The 21,699-nt window shown below is 39.7% G+C and overlaps 1 protein-coding gene across 2 annotated transcripts in view; it reads right to left on the reverse strand.

The window, feature by feature from the left end:
• Nucleotides 1-2,712: 2,712 nt before the first annotated feature.
• Nucleotides 2,713-21,699, reverse strand: part of LOC129706449 (protein O-mannosyl-transferase TMTC2-like) — a 172,698-nt gene continuing 153,711 nt past the window's right edge. For both annotated transcript variants that reach the window (XM_055650758.1, XM_055650759.1), the window contains 2 exons: nucleotides 15,162-15,225; nucleotides 2,713-5,096 (listed from right to left, as the gene is read on the reverse strand). In XM_055650758.1, coding sequence (XP_055506733.1) covers nucleotides 4,902-5,096; nucleotides 15,162-15,225 — 259 coding nt within the window. In that variant the 3' untranslated portion in view covers nucleotides 2,713-4,901. The remainder of the gene's footprint in view (nucleotides 5,097-15,161; nucleotides 15,226-21,699) is intronic.

Genomic DNA, 21,699 nt, shown 5'->3' on the forward strand with positions numbered 1-21,699 from the left:
TTTACAAAATAATATGATTTGAGCAGATGCTTTGATCTAGTATTGAAAGTGTCACTAATGATAGCCCACAAGCCCATCTGTACAGCACCTGTGGCTTTGCATGTTTTTTCTTCCACAAGCGTTTTAGTCTATCCATTGTCTTCATTACAAAGACAACTACACAAAATACTTAGGGAATAGTTGCTATTAAAATCCATTGTGATTTTTCTTCATGTTCTCCAGTATTTCATTAGAAGGCCTTATATAGTATGTACAATAATCATCTTGCAGTGTTTTTAGTTTGGTTTAGAGATACAGTGCAGACACAGGCCCTTCGGCCCACTGAGTCTGCGATACCAGCGATACCCGCACATTAACATTATCCTACACACACTAGGGACAAGTTACGCATACACTAAGCCAATTAATCTACAAACCTGTACGTCTTTGGAGTGTGGGAGGAAACAGAAGATCTCGGAGAAAACCCACACGGTCATGGGGAGAATGTACAAACTCCGTAAAGACAGCACCCGTAGTCAGGATCGAGCCCGGGTCACTGGCGCTGTAAGGCAGCAACTCTACCGCTGCACCACCGTGCCGTGTTCTGTACCATTTTTGAGCCCATAGGTAAATGCCAATCACATTACTACTGGCCCGCTCCTAATTAATAGATTGAGAGATGGAAAAATGTCTGTGTAACTGACTATTCCTGTAGTTTGTTTGTAATGACAAATGTAATCTAATTGAATTGTAAATGGTCTCACAGACCACCAGTGGATCAACACCTTGGTTGGAGGCATGGGGAATGGTGAAAGTAGTTATTTATCAGTCAATTTATTTCAATCCTGCATTGATAGGCAGAATATGGGAGCATGGGAAAATAATGTGGTACTTACCAAATGACTTCAACTCTCTCCTTTGTTATAAAAAATATGTGATGCATGTGATAAAGAGGTGCAACCCCTCAAACTCAGTATTATATAGAAATTAAAAGATCTGTGTTTTTTTAAAATCCCTGATCACGAAGAATTTGGATCCAATGATCTTTATCTCAGTCTTACCAGGGTTAGAATTAGTGCAGTGTGTAGGAAGGAACTGCAGATGCTGGTTTAAACTGAAGATAAGCACAAAAAGCTGGTATTATGTTTACATATTCTGTTGTGCTGCAGCAAGCAAGAATTTCATTGTCCTATCTGGGACACATGACACTAAAACTCTCTTGATTCTTGACTTGACTTGAGTAACTCAGCGGGACAGGCAGCATCACTGGAGAGAAGGAGTGGGTGACAGTTCGGGTCGAGACCCTTCTTCAGACTGGAAAAGGGGCTTGACCCAAAATGTCATCCATTCCTTCTCTCCAAAATTGTTGCCTGTCCCACTGAGTTACTCCAGCTTTTTGTGTTTGGAATTAGTGCAGAAATGATCATGGGACTGATGAGACAATTTTATTTGAGAATTAAGGAGACATCAGAAATATGAACTTTGTTCTCAGACCAGAAATATTAACTTTGTTTCTCTTTCCACATCTGTGGCCTGACCTCCTGATTGTTCCAGTATTTTCTGTTTTTATTTCGGAATTCCTGCATCTGAAGTTTTTTTTCAATTTTCATTACCGGAAATAAACCTTGATAATAAAGCGTGTTTTTTGCTTCAAAAAAATTAATTTCTATGCAAGGGTTTTCAAAAACACTAAATTTAGTCGTAGCAAATTAATACGTCAGTTTAATTATGGACCTGGGCATTTCAGGCAAAACAGGCTCTTTGGTCTTGCGGTGCTGGCTCGAAGGGCCGAATGGCCTCCTTCTGCACCTATTGACCTGCATTCACCCATACACTAGTTCTATCCAACACCCTTGGAACAATTTACAAAGGCCAATTAACCTACAAACTTGCACGTTTTTGGAATGTGGAAGGAAATCCGGAAAATGTCCAAACGCCGTACTGACCCCTATGTTGTATTCCCATCTTCTACGTACTAAATTATTAGCATGTCATTGTCAAAACTGTATTTTAAATGGATAAATGAAAATAATTACACTTCATGAAACATCAACTCAAAATCAAGATTTTTTTCCACAATGCTTTAGCAGGTACTATGACAATGTTAAAAAAAACATTTGGACAGGTACACGGATAAGATAGCGAGATATGGGTCACACACACAGGCAGGGGGGACTAGTGTAGATGGGGCATGTTAGTCAGTGTGGGCAAGTTGGGCCGAAGGCCCTGTGTCCAAGCTGTATGAGGTATTTCCACCCTCTAAGATACGTTATGACAAAAGACAAACCTTTAAATTATACTCTAAGCACGTGTAGATGGCTTATGTCACATCTCATCACCATGCTTTCAGAAACATTAATAATGGTTAATGCACCTGGCTTTGATGCACCTGGCTTTGATGCTACATATGTCAGCTATCAACGTGTGTCTTGTTGTCTGTTATTTTGGGTTATTAATTTGTGATTTTGCTCCTTTCTTTGAATAAAATATAAGTGCCAACATCTCTGCTGGCACTGTGTCAATGGAGTTATTGAAATGCACAACACCATTGCTTGTCCAATTGCCGGATCCATAACAGCTGCAAAAGTTTGTTCACATTCGGCAGTTTCTATTAAGCCAATGTATTTGCTAAATTGCATTCTACCACTGTTATTTGTTACAAGATATATTTAGATACACAATGTAGTGAACACGTGTCAATGTCAATGCGAGACACCATAAAAACTGCCAAGATGTGTTTGCATCAATGCTTTCTTTTAATTGGGGAAAATGCTTGAGATTTAAGCTGGCATATACACTGTCATTTTACAAGAGGAAACACTTCTACAAATTTGGATAATTTATACAAATAGAACAATTTTTTAAAAATAAAACTTTTAATTTAGTAAACACATTGTACTCTTCAGCACTGTCTGAAATTACTCCACTTTATGAAATCCCTGAGCAGCAATGCGGATGTAATACTTAATCAGCATTTCTCAGAACCTGAAAGCATTGGCCAGGCAGAGAGGAAATCTCCCTGCATGGTTAAGGTTTCACCCTTAACTTTCAGACAAACCCACGATTGAATCATTGCTACAACACAATGCCAATATAGTCAGAGCAATTAGTCATTTCTGCCATGCAATCACATTTTTAAAAAAAAGAAAAAAAAAGTCCCTGCTGTTCGGTTTAAGTGAATCAAGTTCAGATGTAAACTGATGCCTTTGTGTCCTAACTTACGTAGAAGTCTTACAACATATATCTGTTCCCAGGGGCTGACAAATCAGTTGAAAGTATTCAATCATCAAGCTATGACAGCTGTAAACAAATCGAAAGTAAAAGGAGAACAAATGCAGGACGTCATTGCTTTTTCCTTTCTTTCCCGTAAAAATTCTGAAAAAATCTGCCTTTATTTAAATGTATCAAAAGCAAATAGGTTCTTCTATTGTTGTGGGAGACAATGGTAATATTTAACATTATCAATGCCATTTCAATTGAATTGGAATAGTTCAGGTTAGATTGGAGATTAGAGCTACGGCAGGGAAACAGGCACTTCGGCCCACAGAGACCACACTGACCATCCGTTTCCACTAGTTATTTTTTATTCCACTTTCTCATCCACTCCAGAAAAACATTAGGGGTAATTTTACAAAGATAAATTAACCTATAACCCCATGTGTCTTTGGATCGTGGGATGAAACCAGAGAATCTGGAGGGAAACCACTCGGTCACAGGGAGAATGTGCAAACTCCACACAGACAGCACTCAAAGTCAGGATCGAACCCAGATCTCCAGCGATGTGTGGCAGCAGCTCTACCATTGTGCCATCCTGACTTACTCTTAATTACTCTTCCACAGTCAATGCAATAGCTTAATATATTTTAGCCAAAACCACCTTTAAATCACAATTGTGTAAATTACACTAGAATCATACACAGCATTGTGTTGAATACAAGGAGAACCACGTGGATGTGGGACCACTTTACCAATACTTAACCTCAAGCTTCCACTGCCATTGTATAATAAATTACTGGTAATAACCTGGCAGAACCACTCATATTGCCCTCCAGTCCTGACAGGTGCATGATCCCAATTCACAAAGCTTTTGACAATGACTTAAAATAAAAGTATCCTGTGATTTGTCTGCAACTTGTATATGAATGGTAAGTTGAAGCTAAAGTAAAAAGGCACATTTAAACAAAAGCTGTGTGAATCAGACTCTGTGTCCAGTAGGCAGAATGTTACATTTCTGTGCACTAATTGAAAGATACAGTTGATTGATAATGTGTGCCTTCATCAAAACAGCATTAGTTGTTGAGTCTGTTTAGTTAAATGTTCTGACTTTCTGCTGTCTTGGCCAATGCAAGACAAGCCAAGCTTGTATAAAACTAGGGTCAGTTTGTAAATAGAGACCAACGAAGCCTCCTCGTTAATGAATCTTCACTGTTCCTTGGAGCATTCCATTTCTTCATCGCCTTAAAAGGGGGAAAATGTCCAACTACCCTTGAAGAGCTAAAGGACGAGCGGGAAGAAGGCAGACCCAAGAACTGTCCAATTCTTTGACAAGACAGCACTCTGATCTATCAGTGAGTACACTGAGCTGAGACTGCTTGCCTTCAGAAGGCTTGATTGCTTCACAAGAACACACGTGGACATTGTGTTAAAAAGTCTTCAAAAGATGTTGTAGGAATTATAGTTGAATTAAGAACTAGACTAAAGATATCATGTTCTGTAAGTTGGACTGATCCTACAATTTTAGGTGCCTTTACTGAGCGAGTGCAGGAGATCTGGTGGAAAAGACCCATGCCAACCAAATACTTCCCACCATCTCCAGAAACTCTGAGGGGTTTCAATGCCGGAGGGCATCCCCAGGGTCACAAAAACAGACTTTCATCCACATTCTTGCCAATTCTTCCGAGTTTAGTGTTCAGCAAGTCCATCTAAGTTTTACCATCTCCTCTTTTGTGCACATTCAAGCCTTGTTTCTCCATGATGTTGCGCAGTTTACGAAGGTTGGACTGGGTAATGGCATCGTCAGGCTTGAGCTGAAGAGCTCGGAGGTAGTTCTCCTCAGCCTCTCGCAGCCTCCCATTCAGATGTAGGATGGCGCCCAGGTTCATCAACGCTGCAGGGTACTGCCAGAAAAAAAAGAACTGAGTGAGAGGGGAATTATAGGCACAATATTTATTTATTTATTTATTGATTGTAAGATGCAGCATGGAAACAGGCCCTTCGGTCCACTGAATCCACAGCGAACCATCGACCAGTTAACATTAGTACCACATTATCCCACTTTCATGTCCACTCGCCCGGCACACTGGGTGCAATTTTACAAAGAGCAATGAACCCACAAACCCGCACGTCTTTGGAAGGTGCGAGGAAACCGTAGCACCCGGAGGAAACCCAGGGGGTCAGAGGAAGAATGTGCAAACTCCACACAGACAGCACCCAAGGTCAGGATTGAAGCAGGGTCTCCACTGCTCTGAGGCAACAGCTCTACCAGCTGCCCAACACTATCGTTCCATTATGATTTTAGTTTTAGTTTAGTTTAGAGATACAGCATGGAAACTGGCCCTTCGGCCCACCGAGACCACTCCAACCAGCTATCCCCACAAATTAACACTATCCTACACACATTAGGGACAATTTACATTTATACCAAGCCAACTAACCTGCAAACTACATCTTTGGAGTGTGGGAGGAAACCAAAGATCTCGGTGAAAACCCGCGCAGGTCACGGGGAGAACGTACAAACTCCGTAGAGACAGCACCCATAGTGAGGATTTAGCCTTACTGCCTTACATATGGCGCTAGTGAGGATTTAACCGTGCTGCCTTACATCAGGTGCTGTAAGGCAACAACTCTACCGCTGCGCCACCACGCCGCCCTATGTTCTATGAAATTGCACCCTTATCAACCGAGATGAAGGGAAAAGTAAATGGCAAGAGAATGATGGAGTGCTTCTCCTGTATAGAGAAACAATGAACCAGAGAGCTGTTCTGTCTGCAAATCATTTGGTGATTCCTATTCAAACAGTAACTTTAACAAGGGTACAAAATACAAACAACTGCCTTCACACACAAAATGAAATTTACATGGAATTGAAGAAGATGCAAAGTGCTGGAGTAACTCAGGTGGTCAGGCAGCATCTCTGGAGTACGTGCACAAGTGACCTTCCAGGCTGGGACCTTTTTAGGACTGATCTGAGTGTAGGGCCTGTACCACTTCCACGACCTAATTCACTACCTTTTTTACCCATGGACATTTTACATCATGTTGAAAAAACGCCCCGACCTACTTGATGCCACGTGTACCTACGACTAGCATCACGACCTACCTACGACCTCATGACGACCATGCTGCGAGTATGAGTCAAGGACAAACTCGGCAGAGGTCGTGAATTAGGTCATGAAAGTGGGACAGGCCCTTTATCAGTGTTAAGAAGGATCCCAACCCAAAGCGTCACCCATCCATTTTCTCCAGAGATGCAGCCTGACCCACTGAGTTAATGCCTGTCCCACTTCCACGACCTCTGCCGAGTTTGCCCTTGACACATACTCGCAGCATGGTCGTCATGAGGTCGTAGGAGGTCGTAAGTAGGTTGTGATGCTAGTCGTAGGTACTCGTTGCATCAAGTAGGTCGGGGCGTTTTTTTCACAATGATGAAAAATGTCCACGAGTAAAAAAGGTTGTGAATTAGGTTGTGAAAGTGGGACAGGCCCTTTAACCTCAGCACTTTGTGTCTTATTTTATAAACTAGCATCTGCTGTTCCTTGTTTCTACATTCTGATAAAAATGTAGTTGACAGTTAAAAGCAATAAATTCCCTGTTTTGTTGAGTGCCTGTTCAAGACAAATGTGTGTGCATCTGTCCACCTCGCTGGCTGTGAGCAGGGAAATGAATCTATTCCAATCTCCCCTCTGCAAGTGAGACAGATTGAAGAATATCCTGCCGCCTTGCCAAACAAATGCAGCAACTGCTTTGGACCCATTCCAGATAAGCCAGGTGCCTTCCACAGCTGAAACTTATGGAATCACTGCCAGAAGGTATGAGCAGGGGCATAAAGCGCAGATTTTCATCCATATCCTAACTCATTTCTTCGGGTTTGGAATAGTAAGAGACTCATAAAGTTTTGACATTATGTGCCGACCCAACCTCGGATGTGACCATCCACAGTTCAACCAACGAAAATAAATTGATATTTTGTGCTGTGGTATAACATAACTGAGGTATAATGATGTGGTTTCTTGGACAATGCCATTGGGAGATAATGTTGCTGAACAGATGCAGGCTTAAAAAATATTTTGCAGTTGGCAAATGCACATGCCAGGTAGAATGTCCAAACTTCTAGAATGTGCGAGACCCAAATAGTTGTGTATGATAAGTTTTGCACGCTTTGTCAAGTCTGGACCCAGGTCTTGTAGCAAGGGAGTGGATTGTGCATTAGCTTTTGTCAGGGACAAGCAAGATGTAGAAGGAACATTTTAATTGTTCCCCATTTTCTTTATTGAACATTTACTAGAAACATTTTTGCATGGTGCATTACACAGAAACACACTGTGTGACACAAATTCTAGACGTGTGTTCCCAGTTCAGCCTTTCACAATAACAGAATTCTAAACCATAATCATAATCAGAGAAAAGGGCTTGAGCTGACAAAACAGCTTCAAAAGCAGCCTCTGGGATAAAACAATGACCATCAAAACAAGTGATTACACTGCTAGTGCAGTACCACATGGGCTTGTAACTTAAGCTATTGCTATTCCAACATTCCAGTATTCATATCAGAGAAAAAGAACATATCAAAGAAGGGGAATATAACTGTCAATGACATTATATTTATTTTCTTGTTTGGTCTGCGAGCATAATTTATTCATAAATTATTTTAGCTGCATATCAGTTTGTTCAAAGCTGCAGTGGAAATTGGCATTGCAAACTGAGTATTCATTACCTAAAATTATGTTTAAAACTGTTATCTCTTTTCTGAAGAGTATAATTTTAACAGTGGATGGTTGGGTATAAAAGCCAATACCGCTTCAACCACCTGATAAATATATCTCTAATTTTCATGTCTTTGGACTACAAAGGAATTAAAATAGTGAGGAATGCATTATGAACAACCAGCCATTTTACACTATCACCCAATATCAAAAGCATCCTGAAATTACATTATTTGTTGTACATTTAAAACTAATTATCTTTCAGTAGCATTTATCTATTAATAAGACTACTGTTTTATTGAATTATATTTTCTTTAAAATGCCTAATGGGATATAAGCAGTTTAAATCCTACTTCAATTATCATGCTATTTTAATGGTTAGGATTGTTGAAAATATACTCAACAATTATGCACTTTCAGCCTAAATTTGGACCCTTTAATCAGCCGATGTAGTATGGTTCTAAGAAGCGAATGTATATTTTGTTAACTAATTATTGAATTTCAAAATAATACTTTTTGCTTTAGAGCAAGTAACGTGATGAGCAGTAAAAGTAAGAATTATATCTTGACTGTCGAAGTTGGGAGGTCATGTTGCAGTTAACTAAGATGTTGGTGAGCCCTCATTTACAACATTGTGTTCTGTTCTGGGCAGCAGTTTATAGGAAAGATGTTGTCAAGCTGGAAAGGGTACAGAGAAGTTTACCAAGATGTTGCCAGGCCTCGAGGGCCTGAGCTATAGGGAGATGTTAAACAGATTAGAAATAAATTAATTGGAGCGCAGAAGGATGAGGGGTGATTTTCTAGAGGTGTACAAAATCATGAGCAGAATAGACTGGGTAGACGCACAGTGCCTTGGTCAGAGCAGGAGAATCGAGAACCAGAGGACATATGTTTAAGGTGAGGGGGGGGGAAGACTTAATAGAAACCTGAGGAGTAACTTGTTTCACTCATGGGGTGGTGAGTGTATGGAACGAGCTGCCGGAGGAGGAAGTTGTGGCAGGTACTGTCACAACGTTTAAGATCCATTTGGACAGGTACATGTATAGGACAAGTTGAGAGGGATATTGCCCAAATGCAGACAGGTGGGACTAGTGTAGATGGGTCATGTTGGTCGGTGGGGCAAGTTGAACTGAAGGGCCTGTTACCACGCTATATCACTCCATGACTCTATTATCCATGTGAAGAAAATTATAAATCTGTAACTAGTTCCTTGCAACATGATAACCACTCCCTCAAAAAAAAACCCTAAATTTCTTATGTTAGATTTTCATTTCCTAATGAAAGAAGCTGGTCTGTCAGTTAAATCTATGACAACCGTTAGAGCAATCCAATCAATCCAATTCCCTCACCTAATTGTCTCTAAACTATTCTCTCTCAAATGCCCATAAAGTCCACCATGAATTTTAACCTGGATTTAATGTTGTTGATATTTTGTGTTGTTGGACCAGGAAAACTGGTGGCTCGGGTTTCCTTGGTTTCCTGCAGGGTTCTTTGAAGTGGAAATACTTTCCTTCAGGCACCCCGAATGACAGCCTGGCAACCTGTTTCACAAGGGCAACAAGTAGACACGAGTAAAAAAGATCATGGGAGAGAAGAGCAGTTACTATAGTTTCTGGGTAAAATAATAATGATGATGAGGGGATCGAAAAAAAAAGAAACAAGTCAAATCATGTTAAGATGAAATGTAGATGGTGGTCAAAGGGTCAAATGAGAGAGAGATGCTCATGGGTCTGATGGTAGGGGCTGGTTGGGTTTGAAAGAAACATATCTTCTCATCACAGCCCATAGCATCCATTTATTTTATGGATTTAACCTAATTTGTCTGCTTTTAGTTGTTAAATTTCTCATGTCGGAAACCCTCTGTGCTGCAACTAAAACCAGAATTACTTTTAACATTTCACATCTCCCCTGTTCCAATCCATCCTTTGCTCCCAACCAGTTCAGGGTAGTATTCTTCTTCCAGAACCCTACATTCCAGTTTCAATTATCACTTCCCTTGCTCCAATTAAACCTGATACTTGTTCAGCCTTCTGCACAATTTTAGTTTAGTTTACTATTGCCACGTGTACTGAGGTACAGCGAAAAGCCTTTTGTTGTGTGCTATCCAGTCAAAGAAAAGATTACATGTTTACAATCAAGCCGATCACAGTGTACAGATAAAGGATAAAGGTTATAACGTTTAGTGCAAATCTAACCTTTATGAGAAATTCAACCCCTTAAGAAAAATACTTCACTTCATTGATATACTGTAGAGTAGTTACATGTCAATTATTGTCCTTATCCTTTCACAGCAATTAAGTTTAAGGCTGGTCCTGTGGTAGTAAAGGTTCATTGAGGAAATTTTAGGGAAATGTTTTAATTTACAGGTGCCGGACAATATTTAACCATTTTCAAATGGATTAGAAAAACATTTTTGTGCAGCCATTTTCCTTTTGCAGCTTTACAAAGTGAGATAGGTCCACATCTGATCAAAGAGACTTACGCAACAGTCTTGGTTTTCAAGAACTGAGCTTCATCTTCACAAAGACTTTGTTCCTGGAACAGCACAGCCATACAAGCTCTCTGCCAAAAACATTCCTTTCATTTTCATCCCCTCCATTGCCATGAGTTTCATTGACTAAGACGAGTTATCAAAAGCTGGATGTAGTCCTGAAGTAATGAATAGAAAACACTGTTGATCCCCTGCGCAATTCACAGAGACTTCTTTGCAATTTGATTTGCTCATTCATTTTCTTTGTAAAAGATCTCTGAACATTTCATTTGCTTCAGGATATGCACCACCTTCATTATGCCGGTGAGCTTTGTGGATCACATGATTAATGGGCGATATAATGATAAATGACTGCGTGATGGTAAAGTTTCCCAAATCATTGTCTTATATTGAATGCAGCTGATAGACCTTTCCACCTCATCAATAAAGAAAGACATTAATGTGGGAATTCAATAATCCTCCATTGCTCGACTTCCCTAAAAGTGACACCACCTTAAGCTTTCCTGATCAAATGATTAAACTATTGACTCAATTTCCTGTGATACACAGGTCAATGTATATACTACCTAAGCCCGATAAAACGCATACAAATCGAACATTTAGCGAAGCCTAAGAATATTAACAAAACCTCAAAATCCACATAAAAATAAATAATCATCATGGGTATTGTACATTTGTGCAGCTGCCTTACAGTTCCAGCATTCTTGGTTCATTCCTGAACTCAGGTGCTGTTTGCGTAGAGTTTGTACTTTGCGGGTTTCTTCCGGGCGCTCCAGTTTCTTCCCACATCGCAAAGAGGTGCAGGTCAGTGATTTAATTTCCCATTTTAAATTGCCCTTACTCTGCTTTTGGGGGAGTTGATGAGAGTATGGGGGCAATAAAATGGGATCAGAGTAGGATTAATGCTAGCAGATGGTGGTGGTGGGACAAGGACCTGTTACCTTGCTGTATTAATCTACACATGCAGTATTAACACACACAATTAACATCAAGATGAATATTCTATCAAACTCAGGACAATACACAAATTGCATTCTCCTGGGCACCAATTAATATCAGATACATATTTTAGTAAATAATCTCAGAATAAATCTTGGACAGAGTCCAAAAAAAATCATCAGTTTTCAAGGCTTTGTTCAAACCTTTAGAACAAGTTGATATGCTAACCAAACTACTGGAAGTATAGATTAAAACCAGAATACCAAAGAAATAAGCAAACATTAGAATACTAACATTTTCATTGAGTTTGTGATATTCAGTAAACAAACAACTAAACAAATATTAAATTATACTTGTTGAAGGAAGATGCAGGACATGGGAAGTCTCTTTGGCGACCAATTGACAGCGAAGTCCGTTCAAGGATAGTCCGAAGGTCGCCAAAGAGGTAGATAGTAGTTGAGGACTGCTCTCTGGTTGTGGTAGGATGATTCATTTGTCTGATAACAGCTGGGGAAAACACTGCCCCTGAATCTGGAGGTGTGCATATTCACACTTCTATAGATTTTGGCTTGATGGGAGAAGGGAGCAGAGGGAGTGACCAGGGTGCGACTTATCCTTGATTATGCTGCTGGAATTGCAGAGGCAGAGTGAGGTATAAATGGAGTCAATAGAAGGGAGGAGGAGATTGAAGGGTTTCGGCCCGAAACGTCGCCTATTTTCTTCGCTCCATAGATGCTGCTGCACCCGCTGAGTTTCTCCAGCAATTTTGTGTACCTTCAATAGAAGGGAGGTTGGTTTAGACACAGTCCAGGACAAGTTCATTTCTGGGTGGTCAAATCAGTCACATTCCATCTGAAATGTTTTTTTAATTTAGATTGTGCCTTCTTCTGGGTGATGTTTAACAATCTTCATTTGACAATATTGGTTGGTAAAAGTAATAAAGAGAGTCCAGCAAAAAGGTAATCGGTTAAAATTGGGCAGTCTGGCATGCCAAAAACTCCATGCTTGGCATCTTTGTTAATACAAACAACATAATATTTAACAAATTTGAATGGCAACAAACTATTTCCAGCCTGAAAAGCTCTGCTGACCACAAAGATTTACAAACTATGCAGACCTTTTTATTATAATTTTTTTGCCCTGCCTGGAGGTGTAATTCTAGACAGAGTATCCTGTGATTGTTTGTATGGAATGACATTGAATAGAAACATTTTACAGTGAAAAATGTTACTTCCCACATGGTTCTGACGTGCAAAGTGAAAGTTTGTCATAATACTTCGGATATGAAGCACCAGTACATTGGTTTTCCATTAAGAGCACATATGCTTTCTGGGTCAAGACATTAAGGCAGCAGAATAATATTTCAAAAAGACAGAACTCTATGCTGGCATCAAGGAAACGCATTGTAACAAAATGCCAACATTTTGTTTAATACATTTCAGACAAAAACTTCAAACTGTTCGTTTTCATTAGGATAAATTAGCAGATGTAATTCCTCAGAATACAGCTGTTCAAAATCATGCATGCCAAAGGCATAGAAAATGAATTCTTTGTAAAATAGCCACACAAATGGCTAAATAGGAATTCCTGTAACCTTAAAAGCAAAGTGCCTTAATTCTCAGAGACACTTCAACATTGCTGTCTGAAAGACTCAGTACTTTGCACTGTAAATGACCTGAAGTGTAGAGTAACTGCAATTTTTCTGTGAAGACTTTGAAGAGGTATCCTTGCACCACTTGTATGGCACATCATGGTGATATCCACATACAGCTTTCAAAACACGTTTTGTGAATCTGACCTTTATACAGATAAATATTACTAATTGCTGTAAAAGGCACTTTAAGCTGAATCGTCTATTATCAACCTCAATCATTGTTCAAATTCTTATAAAATGGCTTAAGACATTAATATTGTTGATTTAATGCTGTTTAAAATCGTTGCATATAAATTGCAATTAAAAATTAAGATTTTAAAAATGTTTTAAATGAAAACGGCAAAAGTCACCTTTAAACATATTCACATGAACTCAAGTGAATCATCTTAAACTCACCCTTCTCGTTTCCAACATACCTCTCCAAGTACTAAATGGACTTGCTATTCCCAACTAGGTCCAAATGCTGAGACATTGCAGTTGTTCATGTTCCACCACTGGACTCCATGAGGGTTAGCCCACGCAGAATTTAGTGCTAAAGCAGGGTGGTTTTCTCAGCTGCCACCATCTGTACGCAAGTTCGACATCCACAATAGTGCATGGGCTTGCACAAGAATCTTACACGGTCGCAAAGATAAGTGTAAGAAAACCCATGGTTCTTTCTGTGCAGATTTGATCCATCATGTAAACTTTGCACTGATTCAGAACAGCATATCGTTATGCATTTCATATTGCATTTCCACATTCCCCCTCATTTTCTGTGGTTTATCCATATGGAGTGGCCAACTTTGTGACCCTAGTACCAATTAGAACTATTTTGTCGGTGTTGATGGACCTTTATTTCATGACTTATCCGAAAGATAGCAGCTCTAACTTTTCATAATCAGTCAGTACTGCACGGAGTCATCTCAGACTAAATGGATTCTAGCTTCAAACCACGATCTTCTGATCTGGGAGCTAAACTTGTCCAATGGAGACAAGAGATGCCATCAAAGTAAAACCATGAATAGATTTGCAGACATAGTGGGACATTTCAATTAACACAATGGAAACTAAAAGCTAGTCTTACAACAAACACAGGGACGATGCAAAAGCCGACTTAGTTCTTGCAACATGCAAGTGAGAAAATGTTCCCTTGAGAGATTAAAGTGCAGGCAAGTTCTACCATGTGCCCTGACCAATATTTTTTGCTCAGCCAACAGTCTGCTAAAGCAGACTACATCAATTTAACAATTTACTTCTTGATGTGATACAAGAATGTGTTCTTTACAAAATGATGAGTTGTAACAGACGATAAAAATACACTTAAGTGTTCATCTGTTCACAGCAATTTGCCACCAAGTGTATGTTTTTTATAAAGCCACAACTTAACGCAGTAATTTCTATGGTTATGTGTTAACTGTATAATTAAGTCATGTTTCTTGAAAATGGATTAAGTTGCAGTCTACATTCCTATCTTTTTCACCACAAGTGCTCCAGCAACTATTTATTCATTCATTGGTGTCGCCAATGTATCACTTTGAACTCCTCAAATTGTCCTATTTCAAAAAATTATAAAATAGTTGTGGTCACCAGTGCAAAGCACACTGTGGAGTAACTGTGTATTCTACTTAACTATAGTTCCATTGCCACCAACAGAACTGAATATTAGCAGCAGAGTAGAAAGAGTACAATAGTGTTAATGACCGGGTAGGTTATTGGCTGAGTGTTATGAATCCCTCATATCCCACTCTCGACTGAAACAGTGGGTTATAAGTTTAGGATGCAGCTTCCACCACACAAAACTTAAGTGCCATAAATATAACTCGATCTGGAGTACTCAGACCATCTTTTATTTGTATAATAGAACTCTTGAGGGCATTCGAAAATTACCAGCGTCTCCTCCAAAAAGATGTTTTGAGAAAGCTCATATCCTTTACCAAGACTCGACAGGCACTTACCAGTTGAAGTAGAGCTGAGAGCATGCATGTGTGTACACAGAGCTCTTCCATGGCCAACATAATGTGACTATCTAGCCTTATGATGTGACAATGGCCCTTTTCTGGCATGGCTCCTGGTTTCAGTGGAACTTAAGCACAGCCTTGAGTGCATTTACTGGGGGCAGGGCCATTGTCTTTAATGATGTACCATGTTAATCATGCAATGCCACTGTTCTACCTTCTGACTAGTATTCACTTACATTGGGTCGAAGTCCCGCTGCCAATCCATAATGTTTCTCAGCTGCTTTGTTCAGGCCAGCTTGTCTGAGGAACAAAAAAATAATAATTTTCAATTGAAATGAAATCTGACTTTGGACACGTGTCTTATAAGTGATTTGTATTTCAGATGGAAACGCTAACAATGCTGCCAGATGTTCAGCGAGGAGGGTGCACTTTTGCAAAGTTTTCAAAAGTGTGAGAAAAGAACGATGACAGTCACAGACATGCTTATCGCATTTTACATAACACATTGGACTTTTTCAATTGGACCCAAATCAATAGGAATTATAACACTTGTGTTAATTCCTGCATTAAGTGGTAACATCTACACACTGTAAACACTTTGCAAATAATTTGTGCAAACTTAATAATAATTTAGGAAACTACATTATTACCTATAACAACTATAACTTTAGACCTACTCACACATTACAGTTTCCCTTCTTCCTCACCTTGAGGAATTGGTTCCATAGGTGCCATCACCCTTCATGTGCCTGATTGAGGCGCTCCATTCTTCACGAGTGAACTGAGACTGCTTCTAGTAGTGTGTTACACAGCTGAACTGTGTATTAGGACCAAGCCTTCCATCTGGTGCAAAGTCCATTTACGAATACTTTACAATAGGGAATCATTGAGCTAAATCAGTGCTTCCTCAGGCTTGCGAACCCTGGCTTACTTTCCCCTCCCTGACTTGAGGCCAATTGTAACATCCTCAGTCTCACCACGGCTAAGTGATTGATTTAGCACACTGGTCTATACAGGCTACACTTAACAGTGCCTTAATGAAACTGACCCCTGAGGACGTAGTCTATTACTAGATCATATTGCAAACTTATTTAAACATTGGATAGCATAAATGGCACCAAATGCACTGGGGGAGTTTCTTTATAATGTCTTTATTCAATTTTGGCAGTAGCAGTTGTGAGGAACAAGCTGATTGTTGTTTCCTAAGTTCGTTGGATGTAATATATATTTCCAGTTTTACAGTGTGTTTTTTTAAATATATGCAAGTTAAAGCAACCACAGTGCATTTAAGGTGATGCTTCTTTCACGTAAAACTTCCCAAAGATTTATTTTCCACATAATGCTTATCATTGCTCACAATCATTCACTAACTGTTACAAACATGTTTATTACTATTTTGTGGAGGAATTGAACATTGATGAACATTGGCATTGATCCATTGGAAGCAAAGAATCCTTCAATACTAGCCAGTTAATCGTGCTTTAATTGAAGTCCCATGTGAGCCATACTATTTGGAGTGTTTGTTGCCAATAGTTTTCTATCAGAAGGAATAATAAAACAGATGATATATTTCTGTCCTTAATCTATCTCGATGAGGAGTCCCACGGTTTTGATCCCTGTGCTCAAAGGTTTTTGCTGACGGCTGAGCTACGTTGAACAATCATTGCAGAAGAATTCACAACTAAGATATTAATGTAATTACAATTGAGTAAAATCCATGATCAAGTGCAATCCTTCAATTCACTAGGCAGGTGTTAAAAGTTGAACAGAACACCATTTGTAGGCCCCCCTCGGTCATGACTGGCCATGGGTGATGCATCCTAGTTGTTGGCTGCTTGCTCCAAACCTCGGCTAGAGCAGCAGATGATGTGTGGCCGGATGCAAGCCTGGGCGAAGTCATATGGAGAACAGGCTGTTGCTCATGCAGCACGTCCCCCCCTCTCCACGTCGCTGATCGATCCAAAGGAACAGCAGGGCCGTTACAGTTTGGCGCCAGCACCGTCACAGCAGCTGCCTGAGCGAGGTTGCAGGAGCTGCCACAACGACAAACTGCCTTAGGGGCTCCGATCCGGATTTTCTTGAGGTTTACTCCTGGAGTCTTTTCATGACTGGATTTGGCCACAAGGCAGTGGAGGTTTTAAATCAGTGTTTTCCTTCTCTGAGATGGACTGCCTTCCCAGGCTGACACAGCCCCATCTGCCCGAGAATCGTGGGGGCGGGAGTATCTACCTTCCCGTGCAGGTCTATAGCATCTGCCCACTGCCCAGAATACCAGTTACAATAATGCAGAGAATTTTAAAAATCCAAATCAACAAAACCTTCTACAATTTCTTCCTCCGGCCTCAAGGGAGAAAAAAAACAAAGGTTAAAGCTATTAGAAAGTTTCTTATCATTAAATAGCATTGTGATTTGTATGCAAAGTTGTTTTCATGATGTAGCTACAATTAAAAAGTTGCAAAAGAAATGTTGAAATTAAAACTTTAAGGAGCTATGACAAATGATGACAGATTGTAGGAGAATAAAAGAGTATGCAGAGAAGATGGCAGGAAGAGGGGTGGAAGATTGCAACCTTCACGTGGTCCGCCCTGTTTCGACGAATGCAATCAACCCAGCATGCACAATCAAATAAGATCAAATAGAACAAGTTGTCCTACAACTTTAGGCTGTGCACGCCGTATGCAAGAAGAAGAAGATGGCAGGAAGACAGTGCAGCGTAGAAAAGTATGAAACCAAATCATTTGGAAGTCTAGAGGAGTGAAAGTGACACAATTTAAATTATCATTAATATTAAGTTAATTATCAAGGGATCTTGATAATGCCAAAATGCATGAAAGGCAGCAATATACCTGGTTAAGATTTGAACTAAAGGAAAATCGTATGCTTGTCTACAGTCTGACATATGAAATATATAAGTGAATGCTGCTAAATATAACAAGTCCTGAGATGGAATATTCTGACTGCAGCACGCCTAACTTTTATCACTTGCTATGAAGACATTAAGACAATATGAAAGATGGAACACAAATTTGTAAGAGCTTTTTCAAGACGAGAAGTTACCGCTAGGAAAAAAACAATGTAAGTTAGATTCCCGACAACTGTCGTTCATCTCAACATTAAATTAATATATTACAAATCAGAGCTGAGAAATGTAATGATGATATGGTAGAGGTCTTTCCAAATGATGAAAGGTAATGATAAGTATTTTGCATGCACAGTGCAATTGCAAAGTAAGGACCCAGGTTTATAAAGGTGACCACAATGTAAATCAACACAGTGGAAATCTCGCCGCTACCTTCAGATAGAAGGTACAGGAGCCTGAAGACTACAGCGTCCCATAGCCATCAGGCTATTAAACTCAACTTGAACAAAACTCTGAACATCAATAGCCCATTATCCGTTTATTTGCACTTTAATCTGTTTTATTTATTCATGTGTGTATATATTTATATAATGGTATATGGACACACTGATCTGTTCTGTATTCATGTCAATTATATTCTGCTGTGCTGAAGCAAAGCAAGAATTTCATTGTCAAAAACTCTCTTGAATCTTGAATTGTCTGAACATTTTTGTTCTAAGACCATTATTGTCAAAGAGTTGATGAATTATTTCAAGAGGAAACAGAACATTTCCTTGAGAAGAGAAGAGTATGAAGACATGATGAATGTAATTTGATTAGATGACAATGAATGTGATGAAGAATATCAATGATTTTTAAGGACTATCTTATTACAAGCCCAGAAGAGACTTCACGATCCAAGATCAAGTGGCTGGTCAAAATGAATTTCACAATTGCTGAGATTTGAAAGTGGCAATGGAAAATAAGCATGAAAGCTGCTGAATTTCTCAAAAAGAAAACAAATGTACCTAGAAATTGCATCCACTTGCACCTACATTGAAGCCATAAATCACCTTTGTGCATGTTTCCTGTTGAATTTTTCCCACCCATTGAGAAAATGGACTGGGTACTTCCAGATCTCATTGTCACTACCATACATTGTTCCAGTGTCATCCCATGTGCAGCAGCCATTCACAACAGATATTGTTGTAACGTGTAGCCTGCAACTTGCAAAACTCACTCGCAGCAAAATAAGGAACTAATCTTCCAAAGTCTCGCTAAAAAGATGTGAAGCAAAGGTATCCCACATGGCATCCATGTTTTACCCAGAACTTCTGCCAAACTAATTTTTCTACATTTTGTTCGCAAATATTATTGACGATAATCCCAACGGCTGTATCATATGCACTTCAGTGCAAGGTGATATAAATATGGCATGTTAATTAGTACCATGCTCTATGACCTAGTGGAGAAACTCAGCGGGTGAGGCAGCGCCTATGAGGCGAAGGAATAGGTAACGTTTCTGAAGAAGGGTCTCGACCCAAAACGTCACCTATTCCTTCGTTCCATAGATGCTGCCTCACCCACTGAGTTTCTCCAGCATTTTTGTCTATCTTTGAGTTTTCCAGCATCTGCAGTTCTTGCTTAACACATGCTGTATGACTTAGTCAGAAGTGCAAGGGATTACCTTCCTGGATTAATGCAATTCCAAAAACACTCAGGAAGCTGGACATCATCCAGAAAAATGCAGCCCAATTGATTGCCACCCTTACCCACTATAAATATCTATTCCCTCCATCACCACTGCACAATTGTAATAGCATATTGCATCTACATAATGCATTATTTGCATGTCTAAGCTACTCTGACAGGAGCTTCCAAACCCAAGACGAAGGCTTGAAGCACATAGGATTACCATCACATTCAGGCTCCCGACCAAATCATTCACCACTTGCCTTGAATATATATCCAATTATATTGGCATTCTCTGCCACAGAGGCAGTGGATGCCAATTCATTGGATGTTTTCAAGAGAGAGTTAGATTTAGCTCTAAGGTCTAACGGAATTAAGGGATATGGGGAGACAGCAAGAAAGGGGTACTGATTCTGGATGATCAGCCATGATCATATTGAATGGCGGTGCTGGCTCAAAGAGCCAAATGGCTTACTCCTGCATCTATTTTCTATGTTTCTATATCACTGGTCTCTCATTGTTGCTGCATCTAAATGCTACAATTCTCTCACCAACAGTCCTGTACAAATTGTTTCATCTGTAGGAACTGTAATGACTTAAACAGGTGGCTCCACACTATCTTGTGTCGGTAATACATGCCTGTCATACTAACTGTGTAGGAAGGAACTGCAGTTACTGATTTACATCGAAGAAAGACAAAATGCTGGAGTAACTCACCAGGTCAGCAGCATCTCTGGAGGAAAGGAATAAGTGACATTATGGGTCAAGGCCCCTTCTTCAGACTTCTTCAGTCTGAAGAGTCTCGACCCCTTAACATCACCTATTCTTTTTCTCCGAAGATGCTGCCATGACCCACTAAGTTACTCCAGCATTTTGTGTCTATCTTCTGGTCATCCTAACAGCAGTGGAATGTTGTAAAGATGTTAAACATTAAATTTAGTCTTGCGTCTAGAGAAGGGCACAGTTATAAGGTGAGAGGGGGGTAGTTTAATGGAGATGTGTGGGGCAAGTATTTTACACAGAGAGTGGTGGGGGCCTGGACTGCACTGCCAGGGTTGGTGGTGGAGACAGATGCAACAGTGGTGTTTAAGAGGCTTTTCTGTAGGCACATGGAAATACAGAGAATATAGGGCTATGGATCATGAACAGGCAGATGAGATCAGTTTAAGTCAGGTTAAGGTACCAGGTTTGGCACAAAAATTGTGGCCCAAAGGGCCCAGTCCTGTGCTCTATTGTTGTAGGTTCTATGTTTTATATCTCCTAATATCTTTGCGTAACTAAGAATGGGTTATTAAAGCCATCTTACTAGAATTACTCAAAAAATAAACACATCAGGAACATTCTGATGCTTCATGCTCTAAGTTAAAATGTGCTACATTTTTACAAAATATATACCAGTTTTGTTGAACCACAACTGAGCAGTAACTCATCTGCAGAAACCTAGTGTGATCAAAGATCACATGTGAGTGTGCAGGTACACCGGACATGTTGAATATTTGAAAGGTAATTTGTCAATATTACAGCAGGAGTGCCAGAATAAAAGTGTAACATCAAGTCTCCCAATTCAGACAACTTATACTTTCCTTGGCTTCATCTAATTTCCCCTGCAGGTGACTCTGATTCCATAACTACTGTTATTTTACTTAGAAAAGGCAGTCAAACATAGATTCTAAGAGGTGAATGAAGCTTCAAAGTTAGAGGTTTTAATTGAAGTCCAATCTAAACTTTCACAATAAATTCAGAATGTTTTCACCTGATGTTTATTTACAAATACTAGCACTTTTAAAGTTTAGAACCTCTATTGCTCAACAATCTTTTCATTTCTGCAAATGATTAATTCACCTCGGTCTTCCTCCAGGAAACATTAGGAGGTGGTACTGAGCCCACAGAGCGATTTATTTATTTTGGTGAATCTGTGAATGCACTTACTTTTAACATTAGTGATGAGCTCTCCACTGCAAGATGGTCTCAGGTCAGCAAGCCATGTTTACTCGCTGCCTCTGTAGTAATTTCCTGGTGGTTTTAATTCATTGTGAGAAACTTATTTGACCCATGATCCCATCACCCAGTTCATAGTACAGCACTTTTAAATATTGGGCAGCACAGGGACTGAACAAACTTGGAGAAATTATTCCACAGATCTGAAATTAGGAGACTAACTGACTGTTCCATTTATCATTTCTTATGACTTATTGCTGTAAGTTTTGGTGTTCACTCATCATCAGCTCTGATTTTAATATAGC

This window comes from Leucoraja erinacea, chromosome 19, assembly GCF_028641065.1.
Source record: "Leucoraja erinacea ecotype New England chromosome 19, Leri_hhj_1, whole genome shotgun sequence".
Classification (NCBI taxonomy): domain Eukaryota; kingdom Metazoa; phylum Chordata; class Chondrichthyes; order Rajiformes; family Rajidae; genus Leucoraja; species Leucoraja erinaceus.